Source organism: Hyaena hyaena, unplaced genomic scaffold (assembly GCF_003009895.1).
Source record: "Hyaena hyaena isolate Hyena2069 unplaced genomic scaffold, ASM300989v1 scaffold_1011, whole genome shotgun sequence".
NCBI lineage: Eukaryota > Metazoa > Chordata > Mammalia > Carnivora > Hyaenidae > Hyaena > Hyaena hyaena.
In genome coordinates, this window is record NW_024081643.1 from 143881 (window position 1) to 167111 (window position 23231).

At 37.0% G+C, this 23231-nt stretch overlaps 1 protein-coding gene across 1 annotated transcript in view; it reads right to left on the bottom strand.

The window, feature by feature from the left end:
* MYO3A (myosin IIIA) overlaps window positions 1–23231 on the bottom strand; it is a 234417-nt gene that overhangs the window by 101559 nt on the left and 109627 nt on the right. Inside the window, exons 15-16 of the mRNA XM_039221773.1 lie at window positions 12766–12864; window positions 12562–12676 (exon numbers count right to left, since the gene is read on the bottom strand). Coding sequence (XP_039077704.1) covers window positions 12562–12676; window positions 12766–12864 — 214 coding nt within the window. The remainder of the gene's footprint in view (window positions 1–12561; window positions 12677–12765; window positions 12865–23231) is intronic.

Consider the following 23231-nt stretch of genomic DNA (forward strand, 5'->3'; position numbering starts at 1 on the left):
GAAGACAGAAATGAGGTGACCCATCTTCAATCCAACGTCACTAAGGACTGCCAGGGCACAACCAGAAAGTAGGGAAGAGGCACGGAATGGATTCTCCCTCACAGCCCTCCAAAAAAAAACAACCTTGTCTCAGATTTCTAATCGCTAAAACTGTGAGGAAATAAATGTCTGTTATTTAAATCACCTGGCCTGTGGTACTCCGTTATGGTAGCCCTAGGGGGAAAGGATACAGTATTAACACCTTTTTTTACTAAGTTAATGAATAAGATACATAACCTCGGGATAACTGTGTTTATTCTTTTTTTTAATGTTCATTTATTTTTGAAAGAGAGAGAGAGAGTGCAAGCAGAAGAGGGGTAGAGAAAAAGGGAGACAAAGAATCTGAAGCAAGTTCTAGGCTCTGAGATGTCAGCACAGAACCCAACACAGGGATCGAACCCAAGAACCACGAGATCATGACCTGAGCTGAAGTTGGACGCTTAACCAACTGAGCCACCCAGTCACCCTCAACATCTTTATCCCTTTTTAAAAAAATTATATCTAAGTTTATTAGTTAAACACCACCTTTAAAATGGAGTTAGATTTATACAAAACGTATATTATACATCCTCAACATGTTTATTCTTAACTGTTCAAAATCTTTGAGATAATATTAGAAACATAGTAAAAAAATCTAACAATTACTTTTGTGACTTGAATTTAAATACTTATTTGATAATACACTTATGAGTTTAACTTTAAGAGCATAACATAATTTGACTGCAAAGTATATTCAAATATATAAAATAATGTGATCTTCTAGATTTGTAATTTTAAATTATTACATTTTCAGGGCTAATAAGTTGAAGTGTTTAAGATTTCGTTAAATGATTAGGAAGTTCAGAAAGTCCTTATCAGTCCTGGTAAGACTGCTGTGTCAGTCATTTAGAATATTTGAAAGACTAATATATACTAACTTTTTACACAGTTTCAGGCATTTAAAGAACTTAATCATGTCTGTTTAGGACAACTTGTGAGGTAAGTGAACAAAGCAGACTGAAAGTTGTTTCTGTTCTTAGACAAAGATTGTTAGATGCATGAATTGAAATAAAAGATGTGTCAAGAGAATGAGAAGACAAGCCACAGACTGGAAGAAAAACATTTGCGAAAGGCACATCTGGTAAAAGATTGTTATCCAAAACATAAGAGATTTTTTAAAACAGTAAAAAAAAAAACCAAAAAACAAAAAACAAAACCCACCCAGATTTAAAAAATGGGCCAAAGACCTTAACAGACACCTGCTAAGATCCATAGATGGCAAGTAAGCATATGAAAGACGTTCCACCTCATATGTCATCAGGGAAATGCAAATGGAAGCCACAAGGGGTTACCATGGACACATCTTAGATTGGCCCAAGTCCAAAGCACGGACAACACCAAATGCTGATCAGGGTGTGGAGCAACAGGAGTTCTCATTCATTGCTGCTGGCAATACAAACTGTTACAGCCACCTTGGTGGACAATTTGACTGTTTCCTACAAAACGAAACACATTCTTACCACATAATAGAATAACTGAGATCCATGGTATTTACCCAAAGGAACTGAAAACTTAGGTTTTTACCAAGAGTGAATCCTAATGTCAACTATGAACTTTGGATCATAATGACATGTCAACTGTTGTTATGTAGGGTCATCTATTTGTTTCCTTGTAGGTTTCTGAGAATTCCTCATCATTTTCACACCTTAGTTCCAGTTCATGTTATTCTTTTCCTCCTTCTTCACACGTTATAATCTCTTCTTAGAACCTCTCAGTGGCCAACCACTAGGCTTCATGTTTCTGTAACATTCTCTGTTTGCTATCATGGAATTGATTACATTTTATTGAAATTATGCTTCTATCAGACTATAAGCTCGATGAGGATAGAGACTGTGCTTAATTCATATCACTAATACCTACACAGCAGGGATTCAATTAATGCTTATCAAACTGTTTTCTTTTGCATCAATCAAGTGACAGTAAAATTTTCTTCACCCCATTCAAGAGAGTGGTGAAAAAAAAAGGATAATCCCCGTGCTTCAAAGTAGGTGGGATTCACTGTGGACCATGACAAAGTGACAACAGCCCAGGCTGAGGGGTGTGACACTACCCCGTCTAGTCCTGGGATAGTCAAGATGCTAGAAAGGACAGAGAAGGCAGGATGGGGAGGAGCAGGCTGGGACAGGTACCCGCAGACCGGGACACTATCAGAGCCCACATTACCAGCCAAACAGGAACTGACGAGAGGAAAGGAGAGGCCCTGCCATCAGCATTTCAGGTGAATTTCTATATAAGGGATATTAATATTTTCTCAGTATAGGATGAACTTCACACATACTTAAAGCAATAAGATGATGTGACCAATCTGCAAAGATTAGAATAAAATTGCCCTCAATTTTCGTCATCAAATCATAGATACTGAAACTCACACCAGAGGGGTATAGTTATTAGTCTAAGGATACACAACTAGAGACAAGCCAGGCCAAGGAATTTAACCTACAGGTGCCGACTCCCTAGTACAGAAATATTGTTATTTTAACTAAATGTTCTCCTGGGTCCCATCATTCATTCATTCAGGTCATTAGTGATGAGTGAATTGTGACATACTAGAATTATAACTTATTTTATGCACTTTGAATGAAGACAAGTAGGTATCAAGTTATTATTTTAAAATCATTATCAAATGACTGACTAAAAAAGACTGATATGCCTCTCTTACTCCAGCCCAAACCAATGTTTTAAAATGAAGCATTTCATAGAAACTTAAGATGCTTAAAAACTTGTTTCACACACACATTTTGTCGTAACTATAGTCATAACTTGTAGTCCAAAGAAAAATGTATTAGAATGTTATTTTAGGCCATCGTAAGAAATGCAAGCAAAATTAAAGCAGAAAAGGGCATTCACATCTTAGACATAAGTCAAATGACACTGTGCTAAGAAAAACACAACTTCTTGTCATGACATAGTAAACATGGTCTCTAAGTGAACTGAATCATAAAGCTAGTCATCATTTATTTTAAAACCATGGCAGGAAAACGGCTTAGGAAATTTTATGTTTTAAAATGTTTTAGAGGTTTCCAATTTGTGTGATTTTCAGAGATCTGATTTTGATTGGCCAGTCATTCCTTTGCATTGTGCCGACTCACTGATGCACAAGTGAACTGTAACCCCTAGGGATAGTTAAAGGGACACATCTACTGTGGGTGTCAACACCCATCAATGATACTGCAGTAGAGAGAGAGAGAGAGAGAGAGAGCAAGTGTGAGCGAGCGAGCCATGTTGGAGAATCACCACAATTCTGCTCCAGGGAAGGAAGTGGCAAGGCAGCAAGCTGTGCTTGGGGGATGTGAGAATCATGTTACTTAACTTGATATTGAAAGATGCCTTTTTCCAAAAGGGAACTGAAGCAGCCACTGACACAGGCCACATCCAAGAAAGCCAGTGAGGTTAAAAAATCAGGGATGCCTGGGTGGCTCAGTCGGTTAAGCATCTGACTCTTGCCCAGCCCCTGGGATTTATGCCCAGCACGGAGCCTGCTTAAGATTCTCTCTCCCCCTCTCTCTGCTGCCCCTTGCCCTCCACCCCAAATCAGAGGTCGGATAAAAAAGAAGTAAACATGTACTCAGTTTACTTCTACTGTCTCCGAACCTGGACAGTCTGCCCTGTTAACTCTCTGAGTCTCTGCTTTCAGATGGGAGATACCGATCCTAGGAGAGTCACCTTGAACTGGACCAAAAGTCTTCACCAGATATTTGGAATTGGGAAGCCTGAGTGACTCAGTCAGTTGACCAGTCTGACTCTTGATTTCAACTCAGGTCACGATGTCACAGTTTCTTGACAGGGTGGAGCCTGCTTGGGATTCTCTGTCTTCTTTCTCTCCCTACCCCCTCTCAAAAGAAAAATAAAATAAAATAAAAAAAGAGAATAAAATAATTTAAAGAAAGATATTTAGCAGTGATTGTTCTTTGCTCCAGAAACAGATTTTATATTTTCCTTTATTCCAAGCTATATGTTTAGATGTTTGCATGTTCGATAAACACTGAGTATGTTTAAGTTTAGAATACTGTGCTTTAAGGAAATGAATTATATTGTCAGTAGAAGTTAACTGCAAAACTAATTTCATTTCAATGTTACTAAATATTGTTCTACCAAGCAAGAGAAAGGAGCTGAGCCAAATATAAGTAAAACCCTGCCTCTAATGAGTGGGACTTAGAAGTAAACAAACCAATTACAAATGATTCCCTGCTTCTAAGATAGCAACCTCTGGGGGAGGGAACTGCTAAGATCAGCTCTTCTGATGACAAAGAGCAGGGGAAGGAGCTACAAAGAGATCCAGCCCTGGTCAGAACCAGGAGTTGCTTGCTTGCTACATGACGTGCTTCTAGTTTGGAGGATGCCCTGAGATGCAGTTAACCTCTGCTGTTTCCCACATAACCAGTCAACCCTCAGAGCCAGACCACAGTCCAAACAAGCATCTACCACAAGCAACATTCACCTTATGACCAAGGATTGGAGAAAAGGGTAGAGGCTGCCTTTTTCTCTATTCACTGCATCCACAAATAATTTGGCTTCTACTTTAAGAGGCAGGAGTTCTACCCCCACCTTCCCGGGTGCTTAAGTCAACTTGTCTCTACAGGTACAAGTTGTGCGAAAGAAAGTGACATAGCAGAAGGGGAGGAGCCATGGGGCGCCTGGGTGGCTCAGTTGGTTAAGTGTCTTCAGCTCAGGTCATGATCTCACAGTTCATGTGTCTGAGCCCCAAGTCAGGCTCTGTGCTGACAGCTCAGAGGCTGTAGCCTGCTTTGTATTCCATGTCTCCTTCTCTCTCTCTGCCCATCCCCAACTCGTGCTCTGTCTCTCAAAAATAAATACACGTTAAAAAAATTATCAGAAGGGGAGGAGCCAGATTTGAATGTGAGTTTTGCCAGGGAGAGTGAGAAAGGTACACCGGGAAGCAGCTGCGCCCAGGGAGAGACTGGGGTCAGGGTACGGATAAGGTTAAACTAATTAGTATGCCAGCCGGCAGAGCAGCAAACATCCTATTTGTATTCACAGTGCAGCCAATCTAGGTTTACACTGTGCTGAAACACTCAGAGGAGGACAAAATCTTGGTCCTTTGAGCTATAGAGCAGAAGACCCAAGTGGTCACCTATGATGTTTGGGACATCAGACGTAGAGCATAAGAAGGGGACCTGGAACATGGCTGAAACTCTTGCTCCAGAGCTGAACCAACTACAAACACATTTATTTCACCAATAATAGAAATATCTATTTTATTAGGAAATGTATTAGGGTTATCTCTGACTCTAGATATGACAGTTGAGATGTTGTTCCCAAAAGGCAGTCAGATCAGGGTAAGAGCACAGCTTTCAGCACAACTGATGCCACATCCAGACCTAAGAGCACATATAGGGGTGTCCACCACAGTCTACTCCTTACATGAGAGAGCCGCAGTGAATTCTATATGCTTAATAATCCCTTGATGGTCAACTCCTATGCCACCCTCCCCATTTTTCTCCCAGCTCTCCAGCAAAGGCGGCTATTGGTCAAGCAAATTCTGCCGTCCTCATATATCCATCCTGTCACTCCGGCAACCTTTGCTGTTGTTCTCTTCTGTGAGGGTGGAGTAGAGGAATGAGATTCACACGCTGGCCACTGTAAGAACCAGGCATCTGTCTTGCCAGGAGAAAGTTCTTCACAGGAACATATTACAGCTAAGCGCAGAGCACAAGCTTCCTCCAAAACCTTCAGAAATCTTATCAAACAATGGATTCTTTGTTCTACGTTACAGCATAAAGCTATTTAATGCATGAACAGAAAGAAGGTTCCCAATCATCTCTTGGCTGCCTAAGTACCACAGAGCCATGAGTTTCCCTATATGAACTGCAATTTACTGGTTGTGGAGTTGACAATTACTGGTTATAGACTTGTAAGCCCAGAGTTCCAGGCAGGGTCCATGAATGTACAGAAAAAATGCACTGTTCAGAAACGAAGATGCTCAAGTTGAAGCCTGTACTTCTAAACCAAACGTTACTCAATTTCAGCTCAAGACTTCTTGTGATTAAAGTATTTGCCTAAGGATTCCACGTTGGCCTGCCATTGAATCTACAGTATTGTTTTCCTCTTGCCCATGCAATTCACAGTTGTCTGGTAAAAACTGAGAACTCTTCAAGGAAAGTCATGGTAATAATTCCTCTCTGATCCTAGAAGGAGTTATTTCTCCTTGGTTGGCCCTGGAAACCGCCTTCTAGTTTTCCTATGAAGGCTCAACCTCTTACCCACCTCTCCCCACAACCAATTTATTCATCTAGAAACAGAGCAACAATGTCAATTCAGAATTTAAGGAGGAATTGTAAATTCTGGGGCTGTAAAAGCAGCCAGGTTGGGAGTCTCCCCATTAAATCTGAATTCTTCTTGGCTATGACTAAAAGCCACATTAGAAAAATTAACTCTAAAAGTTTAAATGGAGGGGTTGTCGGAGGGAAGATGGGCTAAACGGATAAGGGGCATTAAGGAATCTACTCTTGAAATCATTGTGCACTATATGCTAACCAACTTGGTTGTAAATTTTAAAAAATTTAATTAAATAACAACAACAAAACAACAAACAAAAAAACATTAAAACTATTGTTTCAAAAAACAAAGGAAGACATACAGATGGTCCACGGATGCATGAAAAGATGCTCAGCACTACCCATCATCAGAGAAATGTAAATCAAAACCACAATGAGATACCACTTCATACCTGTCAGATTATCTAAATTAAAAAATATAAGAAATAACAAGTATTAGCAAGGATGTGGAGACAAAAATGACCCTTGTGTATGGTTGGTGGGAATGCAAATTGGTGCAGCCACTGTGAAAGAGAGTGTGGAGATTCCTCAAAAAATTAAAAATAAAATTTTATGATCCAGTAGCTCCATTACTGAGAATTTACCCAAAGAAAATGAAAACACTAATTAAAAAGATATATGCCAAAAAAAGTTTACATGTTTCCTGATGGACAAGGTTATCCTGGATTTATCTAAACCTCCCCTGAAGGCCTGAAGGCAGTGCTCTAATTTCAAATAAAAAGAAAAGCTATTCATCTGTCCATCTTTTCCAACCTCACTCAGTTGGCAGAGATCCCACTTCATTCCCTAGCGTCAAGGTCTTGAGAATATCTTCCCCACTTGCCTGCAGCAAGGATGCCCAATGTGGAGCCAAAAACTTTCAAAGAGAAGGCAGGACTATAGTACTTCATGGTAAGGTCTCATAGTTCTGTATTTGGAGAAAATGCACTTGGCAGCAAACTTTATGTCAAGAACACATACATCTCTAGAAATATTCCCTTCTGTCAAGCAAAGGGACTCGTGGACTAAAGGTTATTGTTGCCAGCCTTCCATTTTGGAAGGGGGCGGCTCTGCCTTAAAAATGTGCTACAAAATGATTAGTTCAATGACTTCACCACACATAGTTTGAATGGCTTTTGTAAAGTCTCACTTCTATCAGCATTTCTACATTTTATATCTTGCTGATGAAATTTTTCAAATCGTTGGAGAAGAATTAGGTATTATTTTTAGCTCAAACTCTTAGTAGGGATCTGATAAGCCAAGGAAACTCAGTAAACTTTCTAAACAGACATATTCACTGTTTAAAGCTATAAGAGTGTCATTTATAAAAACGAAATTAAAACTCAACAAATTGCACATTACTTTCCTGAAAGAGTTCATCTAAAACCCTGCTTCACATTCAGATACAGTATCTTTTATCACTGTATCAAATCAACACAGCAAATAGTAAACTGTTAAGAGCAGAGACCTCAAGCTTCATTAAAAGCAGTTAGTACTCCCTATTCAATAAGATACTTTGTTGTAAAAATTTTTTAAATATAACTTATGGCATGAAAGAAATCTTTAGACTCAAGCCTTAAATGCTTTCATTATTAAATAAGTATGAAAAACCAAGTATTCTCCTTTGGAAAAAGATCAGCAAAAGAAAGCAAGTGACTACATTAATAAAAATATAAAAATAAAATTGAAATCAATAATATAAACAATGAAAAAGTTATAGGATGGGCAAATATTATCCAATAGCTGCTGTTTTGTTTCTGTTTTTAAGACTGAAATTGCTTATAAGCCCAATTGGCAGATAAAATAGACCAAGGCCAAGCATATAAATGACTATGAAAGGAAACACAACCAGAATAACTTAAAAGCATCAGGAAACAGCATCAGTCATATCTATGGCATCAGATTTGATGATTTCTTAGCAAAATACAGATAACCCAAAAAGAAAACAGAATTTAAATAGATAGTTATCACAGAAGAATCAGAAAGGTGATTAAAGACCCAATATCAAAAAGGCCAGGATGAGAGGCACATAAGGCTGAGTTTTATCTAGCCTTAATTCAAAGTTTTAAAAGTCACTGATCCCCGGGGCACCTGAGTGGCTCATTTGCTTGAGCATCCGACTTTGGCTAAGGTTATGATTCGAGCCCTGCATCGGGTTCTGTGCTGACAGCCAGCTCAGAGCCTGGAGCCTGTCTTCGGATTCTGTATCTCCCTCTCTCTGACCCTCTCCTGCTCATGCTGCCTCTCTCTCTCTCTCTCTCAGAAATTAATAAAACATTTAAATTTTTTTTAAAAAAGTCATTGATCCTCAATCTTCTCTAATAATAGAAATAACCTCGGGTGCTTGTAAAACGTTCAGCTGACTAGGTCTCTTCCACGGAAATTCCTATATAGAATAAGACGTAGGTATCTGTGTCCAGGTGCTTTATTATGTCTTCAGAGACACTGGCAGCTAATTTGAACTCTGATTTAAACTTTTATAGGCCAAAGAAAAAAGATTAAAAAGCTCACTGGCATAACTTTAATATGCAAATGTGATAAAGATATAAAAGAAAACTAAAACAATAGATAAATCTCTCTGATGAATACAGATGCAAAAATTCTAAATAAAACACCAGGGCATGGAATCTAGAAATTTATCTAAAGAGCACAGTTTGATTACATTCGATTTATTCCAGTCATGTAAGGATACTTACATATTAAGAAATCTATCAACATGATCGATATAAACAAGTTGCTACAGAAAAACATGATGTCAATTGATGATGAAAAGGCATCTGATAAAATTCTGCAGGATTCCTAATAACAGCCCTAAGCAAAGCAGCAATAAAAGGAAATTATTGTGATAAATGCTCTTTATCAGAAATAAGAGCGAAACACTGAAACCATTTTACGTAAAATCAGAAACAAGACACGGAGACAAGTTATAATCATTCGTAATTAATACTGACTTAGACTCTAAGTCTTAGATGCTCTGAGTACACCAAAGAATAAGATGACTGACATAACAGGAAAAAAGTATAAAACTCTTCTTTCCGCTGATGACATGCTTATATATTTACAAAAGACTACTAGCAGAATAAAGCATTTAGAGTTACACCAAAAACCATGACCTGGTTAGGAAAAAAAAAAACTAAAAGCTTAAGTACTACATAAATAAAACTATAAATTACTAAAACTCAGACAACATCTAGACAAATAGAAAGACATTGTCATGAGATGAGAAGACATAAGTAATATCATAAAAATGACAATGCTGTTAAAGTTACTATATAAATTTAAACAGTTCTCATTAGAATGCCAGCTGGAGGTTTCAGAATTGAGTAAGTTGACCTTAAAGTTTATATGGAGAAACAAATGACAGGCAATAGCTAAGGCAAGGATTAAAAAGAAGAAAGAATAGGACTTGCCTTTCTTGGGAGGATGCCTTACTAAAAATGTAGTATCAAACCACTGCAGTTGTCAACAGAATATTGATAGAGAGACAGAAACATAGATTGGTGGATAAAATAATGTCTCAGAAAGAGATTCCATGCTATATAAGCCTTTAATATAGGATTAGTCAATCTAGTAGGCAAAGGGTATATAATAATAATAAAGTATTATTATTATAGGTATAATATAATATAATTATATAATACTTATATATTAATAATTATATTATAGTTACTAAATATATTATTTGATGTATTAAATATATGTTTTTAAATTTTCAAAAAAATCTAGGAGTCTACATGTATAATTCAGAGAAAGGGAAACATTTCTAAACAAAGACTAGAATCCAGATGTTATGAACAAAAAGATAAACTTGTCTGAATATACAAAACTTAAAGCCCTTTTTTGTATGGTAAAAGATATGATAAAAAGAATAAAAAAGTATGTCATAGACAAGCCATACAACTGAAAACATATTTAAAATACAAATGATAAAAACATATAATGTCGATAATATTCAATGAGAACTTACAAATTGGCATAAAATATAGAAATGACTCAATAAAAGGGCTACATAAATATACAATTCATAAAAAAGCAAATCCAAGCAGCCAGCAAAAAAAAAAAAAAAGTAAAGATGCTCAAATTCACTTGTAGTCAAGGATGTGCATAATTGAAATGAGATGTCCTGTACACCCATCAGATTAACAAATATTTAAAAAGCTACAACATGTGGCAGAGATGGTGATGTAGGGGACTCACATACATTGCTGGTAGAAATATGAAATGTTTTATAGTTGTCAGAAGGCAATCTTGCAATTCACATTCAAATTTAAAATACATATACCCAATGGCCCAGCAATCCCACTACTAGGGATCTAGCCCATTGAAATAAAAGCACCAGGAAATAAAGACATATTATGGTCTTGTTCAGTGACAAAGATTATAGTTGTATGTTCAGGGGCACCTGGGTGGCTCAGTCAGTTGACCGTCTGACTCTGGGTCAGGTCATGATCTCTTGGTTTATGAGTCTGGGCCCCGCATCGGGCTCTGTGCTGACAGCTCAGAACCTGGAGCCTGCTTTGGATTCTGTGTCTCCCTCTCTCTCTCTGTTCCTCCCTGCCTTGCACGCTCTCTCTCACTTTCTCTCTCTCTCTCTCTCAAAAATAAAGATTAAAAAAATTTTTTTAATTAAAAACTAAGGTAAAAAGATAATAAATGGGAGAAAATTTTTGCAAATCATATATCTGATAAGGGACTTCTATTTACAACATAAATAATTCTTACAACTCAATAATAAAAATAGAACCCAATTTTTTAAAAAGGTAAAGGACTGGGGCGCCTGGGTGGCTTAGTCAGTTAAGCGTCCGACTTTCACTTAGGTCATGATCTCGCAGTTTGTGGGTTCGAGCCCCATGGAGGGCTCTGTGCTGACTGCCAGCTGAGAGCCTGGAGCCTGTTTCAGAGTCTGTCACTCCCTCTCTCTCTGACCCTCCCCTGCTCACGCTGTCTCTCTCTCTCTCCTAGAAATAAATAAAACATTAAAAAATTTTAAAAAAATTAAAAAATAAAAAAATAAAAAGGTAAAGGATATCAATAGACATTTCTTCACACAAGGTATATAAATGACCACTAAATATATATAAAGAGGTTCAAGGTCATAAGCCATTAGGGAAATGCAAATCAAAACCACAGTGACGTACCACTTCACACCCACTAGAAGGGCTATAATAAAAAAGTCAGATAATAGTAAATGTTGGGGAGGATATGGAGAAACTGGAAACTTTGTGCACTGCTGATTAGAATGTAAACTTGTTCAGTTGCTTTGGAAAACAGACTAGTGGTTCCTCAAAAGGTTAAACACAGCATTACCCTATGACCTAGTATTTCCACCCCTAGGGAGATATCACAGAGAAACAGAAACTTATGTCCACACAAAAAACTGTACATAAATGTTTATAGCAACATTATTCATAATCGCCCCCAAATGGAAACAACCCAAATGTCTATCAATTGATGACTGGATAAATAACATGAGGTATATCCATAAAATGAGATATTATTCAACAATGAAAAGAAAAGAACTACTGATACATGCTCCAACATGGGTGCATCTTGAAAACATTGTTATGTTAAATGACAGAAGCCAGTCACAAAGGAAGATATATTGCATCACTCTGTTTATGTGAACTGTCTAGAATAAAATGATCTATGGTGATGGAAAGCAGAAATGGGTAAGAATGAGGAGGAATTCCTAATCACTAGTACGTTTCTTTTGGGAGTGAAAAATTTAGAACATGATTAGAAAATGATTATGATGATGGATGCATAACTCTGAATATACTAAAAGTAATTAAAATGTACCTTTAAATGGCTGACTTGTATAGTATGTGAGTTACAACTTAATAAAGTTGTATTAAAAAACTGCACAAAAAAAGACTGCACTAGCAAAGGGCATGCCATATGCTCCCATATATGTATTTATGCAAAATGTAATATATATCGGAGATGCAAATATAAATGAAAGATTCAGAACAAAATGAAATTCAATTATATGTCATGGCCACCGTTTCTTTATGTATGAAATAAATATTGTAACATTCTAGTAAGTATTCTAGTTATTTCATAAGGTTGTTTTAGTAATTAAAAGGATGATTCACATAAAACAGTACAATGTCTGGCATAGAGTAATCACGCAATAAATGCTCATTCTCACCATTAGTGATGACAAAATGATATTTCCTAAAGAGGTCCAAATGTCTTTCATACTTACCTCCATTGTAAAACCTATGACTTTGAAACATTGCTCAATTAATTCATATTGGGATTTATAGAAACTGTTATTCATCATATCCTGTACTGTTCTGAGGTTGTCATTTTGTAGGTACCTGAAAAAAAATATGAAAAGATGGGTCAAAATCTAAAGTTCAATCAGAAGTGAAAATATTATTTATAAAAGTACCACTTGCTGGGTTACCTGGGAGGCTTATTTTCAGGCAATTTGTAATGGGCTAGTTTCTTCTTTTCAGCTAATCCAGCGTAGATGTAGTAAAAAATATGAAAGTTTTTTTCTCCACTGGAAAAATAAGACATTTTCAGTAAGGTGATTAGTAAGAATATTTACGAACTTAAAATTACTTGGCAATATAATTGTCAGAACAACTGTGAGTGCGAACATGGGGTTCCCAGAATATTGGACTTTGGCTTTTTTTGTTGTTGTCATTATTTTCAACAACCACTGTCATTAAATTCCAGACACCACTAGCCACTTTATATGAATCATTCAATGCACATTTGTGAGGGACTATCAGGCATTGTTCTAGACACTAGAATGTAGTAGGAGTGAAACAGTCAAAAATGCCTAATCTTTTAGAGTTTACTTGACAGTGAGCACACACAGAAAAGAAACAAATTAATTATATATATAGCATACCAGATGTTCTTAAGTGCTACATTATCTCACTTACCTGTCCTAGCCTCCTAGTTACTCATAGGATCCCCTCATTTTACATACATGGACACTGAGACTTAGAGGGGGTACCATTCTCTCCTCAGGGATGGCTAAATTGGATTCAAATCAGGGATGTTTTACTCCAAAGTCTTTAACTACCCTGTTAATTGCTTTTTCTGGGGCTCAGTTTTCATACTAGCATGAGAAATCTGTTTCTTTTGACTCTCAAGTTCCATTATTCTGTGGTCTACATATTAACAGCATTCCCCAGATTCAGGAATAATACAAATAAGGGAATAATGGCAATAATGTATTCAGTTATGTAATCTTATGCGTAGATATAATATATAAACAGGTATATATATGCTTAAATATTATAAAATTAATAATAACAGTGATACAAGGGACTGGAGAGATAAATTAGGATTATTTTGCTATTACAGGGTGTGGACTCTAGTGTTATTGGAAAGTAGACTTGCATTATTGGCAAATATATATTGAAAACTCTAAGGCAACCACTAAAAAAGTAAAAAACAATCAGTATTACCAAAATACACTAAGAAAGGAGAGAAAACGGAAAGACAGAAAATGCTCAATTAAAATGACAGAATGCAGAAAAAGAGTGGGAGACAAAAATAGGAACAAAGAACAAGGGCAACAATTAGAAAACAGTAACAAATACGACAGATATTAATGCAACTCTATCAGTAATCACTTTGAACATCGATGGTTTAAATACACAAATTAAAAACAGAAATCGTTAGAAGGATCAAAAAATAAGACCTATACATAGGTTGTCTGCAAGAAACTCACTTTAAATATAAAATGAATGGATAAAGAGGAATATACCATGCTAACATTAATCAAAAGAAAGCATGAACAGCTACATTAATTTCAGACAGAACAGATTTCAAAGCAAGGAAGTTATCAGGGATTAAGAAGTGTATTACAATAATGATAAAGGGTTCACTTCTCCAAGAGACATAATAATCCTTTATGTTTATGGGCATAAGAATGGAACATCAAACTATGTGAGATAAAAACTAATAGAACCGCAAGGAGAAACAGAAGAATGCATGCCTCTCAAAAGTGGACAGATCCCACAGGCAGAAAAAAGCAGGAAGGATACAATGTACCAATAACATCAATCAACTAGATTTAAATGATACAGACTGCTCCACCCGACAACAGCAGAATTCACATTCTTCTCAAACTTATATAGAACATTCACTGAGACAGACCACATCATAAGCCATAAGGCACACTCAAAAACAATAATCTAAGTTTTCATTTTAGGAAACTAGAAATTGAGCAAATTAAACCCAAAGTAAGCAGAAGAAAATAAATAATAAGAAATTGAGCAGAAATCAATGAAATTAGAAACTATAAGTTAGTTCAGAAAGGTCAATGAAACCAAAAGCTTTAAAAACAAACAAAAATAAGCTCCTAGTCTGGCTAAGGAAAAAAAAAAAGAGGACAAAAATTACTAATAACAGAAATAAAAGAAGGGATTTCAATCACTAAAGGCCCCACTGAAATTAAAAAGATATAAAAGGATACTATAAGCAGCTCAATCCCTCTAAACCTAGATTAAATGGACCAATTCTTTGTAAGACCTAATACATCAAAACTCGCACAAGAAAGAAATAGATAATATGAATAGGCTCAAAATCTATTAATGAAGTTGAATCAATAATTAACAATCTTCCAAACTAGAAAGATCCAGATGGGTTCACTGGTGAATTATGCCAAACAGTTCATGCAGAATTTATACCAATTCTCTAGAATAACACTTAAACTCATTCAATGAGGCTAGAATTACCCTAATACCAAAACCAAATAAAGATATTATAAGAAAACCATAGACAAATATCTCTCACGAACATAAATGAAAAAAATCCTCAACAAAACATTAGCAAATTGAGTCCAGCCATGGATAAACAGAATTATACACCATGACCTGGGATATATCCCAAGTACACATGGTTTGTTCAATGCTCAAAAATCAATCCATGTATTCTATCATATCAACAGGCTAAAGAAGAAAAATCACATGATCATACCAATAGATGCAGAAAAAGCATTTGACAAAATCCAATAGCCATTGATGAAAAAAATATCAGTAAACTAGGAATAGAGGGGAACTTCCTTAACTTGGTAAAGAATATCCATTAAAAAACCTACAGATAACATCATACTTAATGGTGAGAAACTAAGTTTCACACTAAGATCAAGAACAAGGCAAGGATGTCATCTCTCACCTGCTTTTCAATATTGCACTCGAAATCCTAACTCATGCCTACATTTTGAGAGGGGAGAGATAAAACTGTCTTTCTTTACAGATGACTTTATCATCTGTACAGACAAGGCTAAAGAAGTGACAAAAAATTTCCTTGAACTAATAAGCAATTATAGCAAGTCTGCAGGATACAGGTTAAATGCAAAGTAAATTCCACCTAAAATCCCATCAAGTTATTTTGTGGATACTGACAAACAGATTCTAAAGTTTATATAGAGACGCAAAAGACACAGAAGAGCCAACACAGTATTTAAGGAGAAGAAAAAAGCTTAAAGGACTGACATTAGCTGACTTCAAGAATTCCTATGAAGCTTTTGTAATCAAGATAGCATGGTACTGACAAAAAAAACCAATAGACAATAGACCAAGGAGACAGATAGAGAGCCCAGAATAAATATAGTCCACTGATTCTTGAAAAAAATTTTTTTTAATGTTTATTTTTGAGAGAGACAGAGAATGAGCAGGGGAGGGAAGAGAGAGAGAGAGAGAGAGAGAGAGAGAGAGAGACAGAATCTGAAGCAGGCTCCAGGCTCTGAGCTCTCAGCACAGAGTTTGACGTGGGGCTCAGACTCATAGACCACGAGATCAAGACCTGAGCTGAAGTTGGAAGCTTAACTGACTGAGCCACCTAGGCGCCCCACCACTGATTCTTGACAAAGGAGTGAAGGCAATACAATGGAGCAAAGACCAAAAAAAGAAAAAAAGAAGAAGAAAGAAAAAAAAAAAGGAATCCAAATGCAGACCATACACCTTCCACAAAAATTAACTCAAAATGGGTCAAAGGCCTAAATGTGTAAAACACAAAACTATAAAACTCCTAGAAGATCAAATAAGAGAAAAATTAGCTGATGCTAGATATGGTAATAACTTTTTAGATGCAACAATAAAAGCATGATCCACAAAAGAACTAATTGATAAACTGGACTTCATTACAATTAAAAACTTTCTGCTCTGTAAAAGATATTTTCAAGAGAATGAGAAGACAAGCCACAGGTTGGGAGAAAATATTTACAAAAGAAACATCTGATAAAGGACTGTTATCCAAAATATACAAAGAACTTTAAAAACTCAACAATAAGAAAACAAACAACCTGATTAAAAAATGGACCAAAAGCCTTAACGGACACCTCACCAAAGAAGATATTACAGATGTCAAATGACCATATGAAAAGATGCTCCACATTGTATGTCATCAGGGAAATGCAAATTAACACCATGAGGAAATATCACTACACATCTGTTGGAATGGCCAAAATCCAAAACACTGACAAAACCAAATGCTGGCCAGGATGTAAAACCACAGGAATTCTCATTCACTGATGCTAGGAATGCAAACCGGTACTGCCATTTTGGAAGACAGTCTGGCAGTTTCTTTCAAAACTCAACATATTCTTGGGGTGCCTGGGTGGCTTAGTCGGTTAAGCGTCCGACTTTCGCTTAGGTCATGATCTCGCAGTTCATGGGTTCGAGCCCCGCGTTGGGCTCTGTGCTGACTGCCAGCTCAGAGCCTGGAGCCTGTTTCAGTCTGTCACTCCCTCTCTCTCTGACCCTCCCTTGCTCACGCTCGCTCGCTCTCTCTCTCTCCTAGAAATAAATAAAACAAAACAAAACAAAACAAACAAACAAACAAAAAACTCAACATATTCTTGCCATAAGTTCCAGCAATCGAGAATTTTGGTATTTACCCAAAGGAGTAGAAAATTTATGTTCACACAAAAATCTGTGCATGGATGTTTGTAGCAGTTTTATTCATCACTGCCAAAACTTGAAACAACCAAGAAGTTGTTAATAGGTGAATGGATAAATAAACTATGGTACATCCAATGGAATATGAATTCAGCGCTAAAAATCGATGACCTATCGAGCCATGAAAAGCCATGGAGAACCTTTATGTGCATATCACCAAGTGAAGGAAGCCAACGTGTAAAGGCTGCTTTTACATGCCATCATACTGTATGATTCCACCTATATGACATTCTGGAAAAGGCAAATTATGAAGATGGGAAGATGATCAGCGGTTGCCAGAAGTTGGGGGAGGGATGTATGAATAGGCAGAGTTGAAGACTTCTAAGGCAGTGAAAATACTCATATATCATACTATAAGAGTAGATACGTGCCATGCCATTGTCCGTACTCAAAGAAAATACAACACCAAGAACCAACCTTAATGTAAACTATGGACTTTCGGTGATTACCATGTGTCAGTGTAAGCTCATCAACTGTAACATGTGTAGCACTCTGGTGTGGGATGCTGACAATGGAGGGAGGTTACGCACGTATATGCACGTATGGGTATATCTGTACCTTCCTTTCAATTCTGCTGTGAACCTAAAACTGCTGTAAAAAAAATAAAGTCTTAAAAAAAAACCCTTTCCTAGTTCTCCTCTTCCTGTATGCTATGCAATATAATTTCAGTTGAGATAGAAGTTTTACCTTTGCTCTTTTTAGAAATTATTTATTCTTTCAGTACATGTAAGTTTTCCTCAGGAACAAAGATGAATATATCCACATACATTCACTTCTCCAATGATGCAGTAAAAGGTATTTGGAGTTTTAGGGTATCTGTGGCTTCATCTTATAATCTCTAGCTTTGTTCCATGATTCTGCCAAAAATCATTGTAAGAATAATTTTTATAAAAGCTAATTTTGGGGCTCCAACACACAATTCATGCAGGTTTAAAATAACATGGTTAAACAATTGATATTTGTGTCACCTAAGTAATAATTTAAGATACTCTATTTAGTCTTGAACAAGTAAAAATCTCTAATATGGAAATGTACAACTTGATCAAGTGGTTAATGTGACTTCCTACTCTTCCTTGTTAGTATTTCAAAAAGAAGGAAAACATTGTGAAAGAAGAAAGTAACACTGCTTTTGATTCGTATGCATTCTGTGTTGAAACTGTTCCCTGAGTCTGAGAGGGCATAATATCATCACGCTTTGGAAGAGAGCTCAAATGTCTAGAAAATCCAAATCTTTCAAATGTCTGAGTCAGAGGGAACAAGGGCTTGAAGAATAAATAAAATAGCAGCAGAGGAAGGGAAAGCAAGAGAAGAGCTGGGAAAATCATTCTGGAGATCAACTCACAAGTATTTGGGCATGGGGAATGAAGGGAGGGTCTGAGGTTTTGTATAAATGGAGGAGGATAGTTCCAATTCCCTAAAAAGAGACCATGGAGAAAGAAAGATGTGTGACACAAGGTGTATTAATTGAATTATATGTGGCAACAGGACACTTAAATACTTGGAAATGAAAAATGTGACCTCAGGTGGGAGTGAGAAGTGTATCTCTGAGTGTCAATCACATTGAGCTACTTGTTGACACCATGATATCAGAAGGAATTGCTAGGTGAGAAAGTAAAGAGAGAAAAGAGAAACACTCTGAATACAAATCTTTGGTAAATACACATTTGGAGGAATGGATGGATGAATCAAAGTCAGAGGAAATTAATTCAGAGAAGGTGGCGAGGAATTCCAGATAATCCAGTCAAGGAAAAAAAGACAGGTGAGCTTTTCAAGTAAAGGGAGGTCCATGGGCTTGGACAGTGAAGCAAGGACCAGCATGTCCTTTAGAAGGGGACTTACCCACCATTTCTTGTATAGTCACCAGTAATGCTTCAATGAACACCAGCATAGTACATGAGCAAGGTTAGAACAAAGCTAAAAGTTTACTTCTTGTCTTTTCTCACCAAAAATAATAAAAGTTCTCTAATACTGGCACAGCATGCAATTTAGTTCACTTTGTTCTAATGAAATCACATCGATTGCTCTATGTGTCACACCTTTAACGCTTAAACAATGCAGTGTACAATTAGAGAGGTGAGTCATAAATGTAGATGCACAAAATTGGTGGTTTTCTCTTTAATTATCAGTTTATGTTTACTGAGAATTGTAATTTGACAGGACCTGGAGATGCTATAGGAAACACACTGACCTTTGGCTGGATAAACAATCAGAGAGTTAAAGAAACAGGAAAAGAAGATACTGCCAAAAATTACCCATCTCCTATCTTGCCCTTAACCACATCAAAACTGTGTTTAAGAAGACAGAGGACCATAGCATCCCATACATGCTCACATGATCAGTGGTTCCCAGGTCAGAATGGCTGGGGACAGATCTAAGGTATCAGCAAATTACTGAATAGTATCTACCCCTGACTGTGGATCTTCTCATACTTCTTCAGAGTTTCACTCAGCCATTTGCGGGAGGGTCCCCAGGGCTGTCTCATGTGTGTCCACCTGCTCTGGATCCTGGGGACCATCTGCATAGCCAAGACCTCTAACACCCTGTTCTCACAGGGGTATGGCTTACCCCACCTGTGAAACTTTGAATCTTCGACAAAGTGGCCAGCAATAAGGCTTGGAAAGCGAACAATGCAGTATTGTACTCATAACACCTCTTAGGATAGTCATGGAACTGTTTTTAATTTTTATTTATTAAAAAAATTTTTAAATCTTTTATTTATTTCTGAGAGGAAGAGATAGTGTGAGCAGCGGAGGGTCAGAGAGAGAGGGAGACATAGAATCTGAAACAGGCTCTGCTGAGTTAGCTGTCAGGACACAGCCTGATGCTGGGCTCAAACCCATGAACCGTGAGATCATGACCTGAGCCGAAGTCGAACACCTAACCGACTGAGCCACCCAGGCGCCCCTAATTTTTCATTTTTAATTCCTGCTTTTTCCATCAAGACTCCTTCCTCTACGACGCATAGTCTCCTGAATCCTTCTCTTGCCTGCTACCTGCTCACACTTAGCAGATGAACTCATTGCCTACTTTCCTGAGAGACTAGAAACCAACAAGTGATCAGCAAGTATAGTTTCAAAGCATACATTATCCAGAAGACTGAGCTGCTTTATTAGAGCAATCCTATCTCATTCAGCTTTATATCTCTTGTGCCTACTGCAGTTCCTGGCAGATAGTGGGTACTTGATAAATATTTGCCAGAAGGATGAATGAATGAATGATGGACTTTGGAGTCACACAGAGACATGGTTTCAAACCCCAATTCAGTCATTTATTAGCTTTTTGGCATTAGGTGACTTATCACAATTCCCAGTCCCAGTCTCATGTATAAAATAGCAAGAATATCCTGTCCTATCAATGTAAGAATTAATATAGATAATGGATATAAAGTGCCTATTAGCACAGGGCCAGACACACAGAAAGTGCTCCATAAATAATATTTTCCTTCCTCTGTAGACAGCACCACATCTCCCACTGTGTGGATGCCTCCTGCAGCATCTGGTAAAGTGCTGGGCATGCGAGTGAAATACAATCAATGCTTCCTGCATGAAACTGTAGTAATGGAAGGAAAGTGCAGTGAAATAGTTATAATTTATATGTGTGAGAATTATCTATCATTGATTTCCATATACTCATTTTCTTCTTAAAATTAAGTAATCCCCTTTAAGAATTTCTTCTTTAAAATTATCCACATTTAGATGAAAATTTAAGCCAGAACTGACATGACACTTTCATCATTAGAAATAAAAAACAAAACAAAACAAAACAGGGCATCTGGGAGGCTCAGTAGGTTAAGTATCCAACTTTGGCTCAGGTCACGATCTCATAGTTCATGGGTTTGAGTTCATGGGTTGGGCTCTGTGCTGACAGCTCAGAGCCTGGGACCTGCTTCAGATTCTGTGTTTCCGTCTCTCTCTGTACCTCCCCCACTTGTGCTTTCTCTCTCTCAAAAAAAATAAACATAAAAAAAAGAAATAAAAAAATATAGGGGCCATCAATAAAAAAATGATGGCTCAGTTGATTAAGTATCCAACACTTGATTTCGGCTCAGGTCACAATCTCACAGTTCATGAGTTTGAGTCCCCCATTAGGCTCTGAGCTGATGGAGCCTGCTTGGGGGCTGACGGAGCCTGCTTGGGGGTCTCCTTCTCTCTCTCTCCTTACCTCTTTCCCTCTCTCTCAAAAAGAAATAATATTTTTAAAAAGAAATTAAAAATACATAAATAAATGTAACACATGCAAATATATATGTATGAATACATATTCATAATTTTATAATTATTATTTATACATATGTAAATATAGGAAAATTTAAAAGTATAAATATATGTACAAATAAACATGGTCAGAGATTAGGGTAGAATGACATGGGCAGGGGCAAAAAGAGAAAAGAACTTATTTCCTTTTTTTATTATTTAAAATTTTTAAAAAAATTCTTTAATGAAAGAGAACTACAGGCCAATATCCTTGATGAATATGGATGCAAAAATTCTCAACAAGATCCTTGCAAATCGAATCCAGCAGCATATAAAAAGAATCATCCACGAAGATCAAGTGAGATTCATTCCTGGGTTACAGGGCTGGTTCAACATTCGCAGAACAATCAATGTGATACATCATATCAATAAAAGAAAAGATAAAAACCATATGATCCTGTCAATAGATGCAGAAAAAGCATTTGACAAAATACAGCATCCTTCTTAATAAAGACCCTCGAGAAAGTCGTGATAGAAGGAACTTACTTAAACATCATAAAAGCCATTTCTGAGAAGCCCTCAGCTAATATCATCCTTGATAGGGAAAAACTGAGAGCTTTCCCCCTGAGATCAGGAACACGACAGGGATGTCCACTCTCACCACTGTTGTTTACCACAGTGCTGGAAGTCCTAGCATCAGCCATCAGACAACAAAAGGAAATCAAAGGCATCAGAATTGGCAAAGAGGAAGTCAAACTTTCACTCTTCGCAAATGACATGATACTCTCCATCGAAAACCCGACAGACTCCACCAGAAGCCTTCTAGAACTGATTCAAGAATTCAGCCAAGTTGCAGGGTACAAAATCAACGTACAGAAATCGGTTGCATTTTTATACACCAACAATGAAGCAACAGAAAGAGAAATCAAGAAACTGATCCCATTCACAATTGCACACAAAACCATAAAATACCTCGGAATAAACCTAACCAAGGATATGAAGGAAATTGAAGAAGACACAAAGAAATGGAAAAACATTCCATGCTCATGGATATGAAGAATATATATAGTTAAGATGTCATTACTACCTAAAGCACTCTACACATTCAATGCAATTCCAATCAAAATTGCACCAGCATACTTCTCAAAACTAGAACAAACTATCCTAAAATTTGTATGGAACCACAAAAGACCCCGAGTAGCCAAAGTAATACTGAAAAACAAAACCAAAACGGGAGGGATCACCATCCCAGACTTCAGCACCTACTACAAAGCTGTCATCCTCAAGACAGTATGGTATTGGCACAAAAACAGACACATAGACCAATGGAACAGAATTGAGAACTCAGAAGTGGACCCAAAAGTATACAGCCAACTGATCTTTGACAAAGCAGGAAAGATTATCCAATGGAAAAAAGACAGCCTTTTTAACAGATGGTGTTGGGAGAACTGGACAGCAACATGTAGAAGAATGAAACTAGATCATTTTCTCACACCATGCACAAAAATAAACTCCAAATGGATAAAGGACCTGAACGTGAGACAGGAAACTATCAACACCCTAGAGGAGAAAGCAGGAAACAACCTCCTTGACCTCCACCGCAGCAACTTCTTACTTGACACATCCCCAAAAGCAAGGGAATCAAGAGCAAAAATAAACTGTTGGGACCTCATAAAGATTAAAAGCTTCTGCACAGCCAAGGAAACAACCCAGAAAATTAATAGGCAACCAACGGAATGGGAAAAGATAGTTGC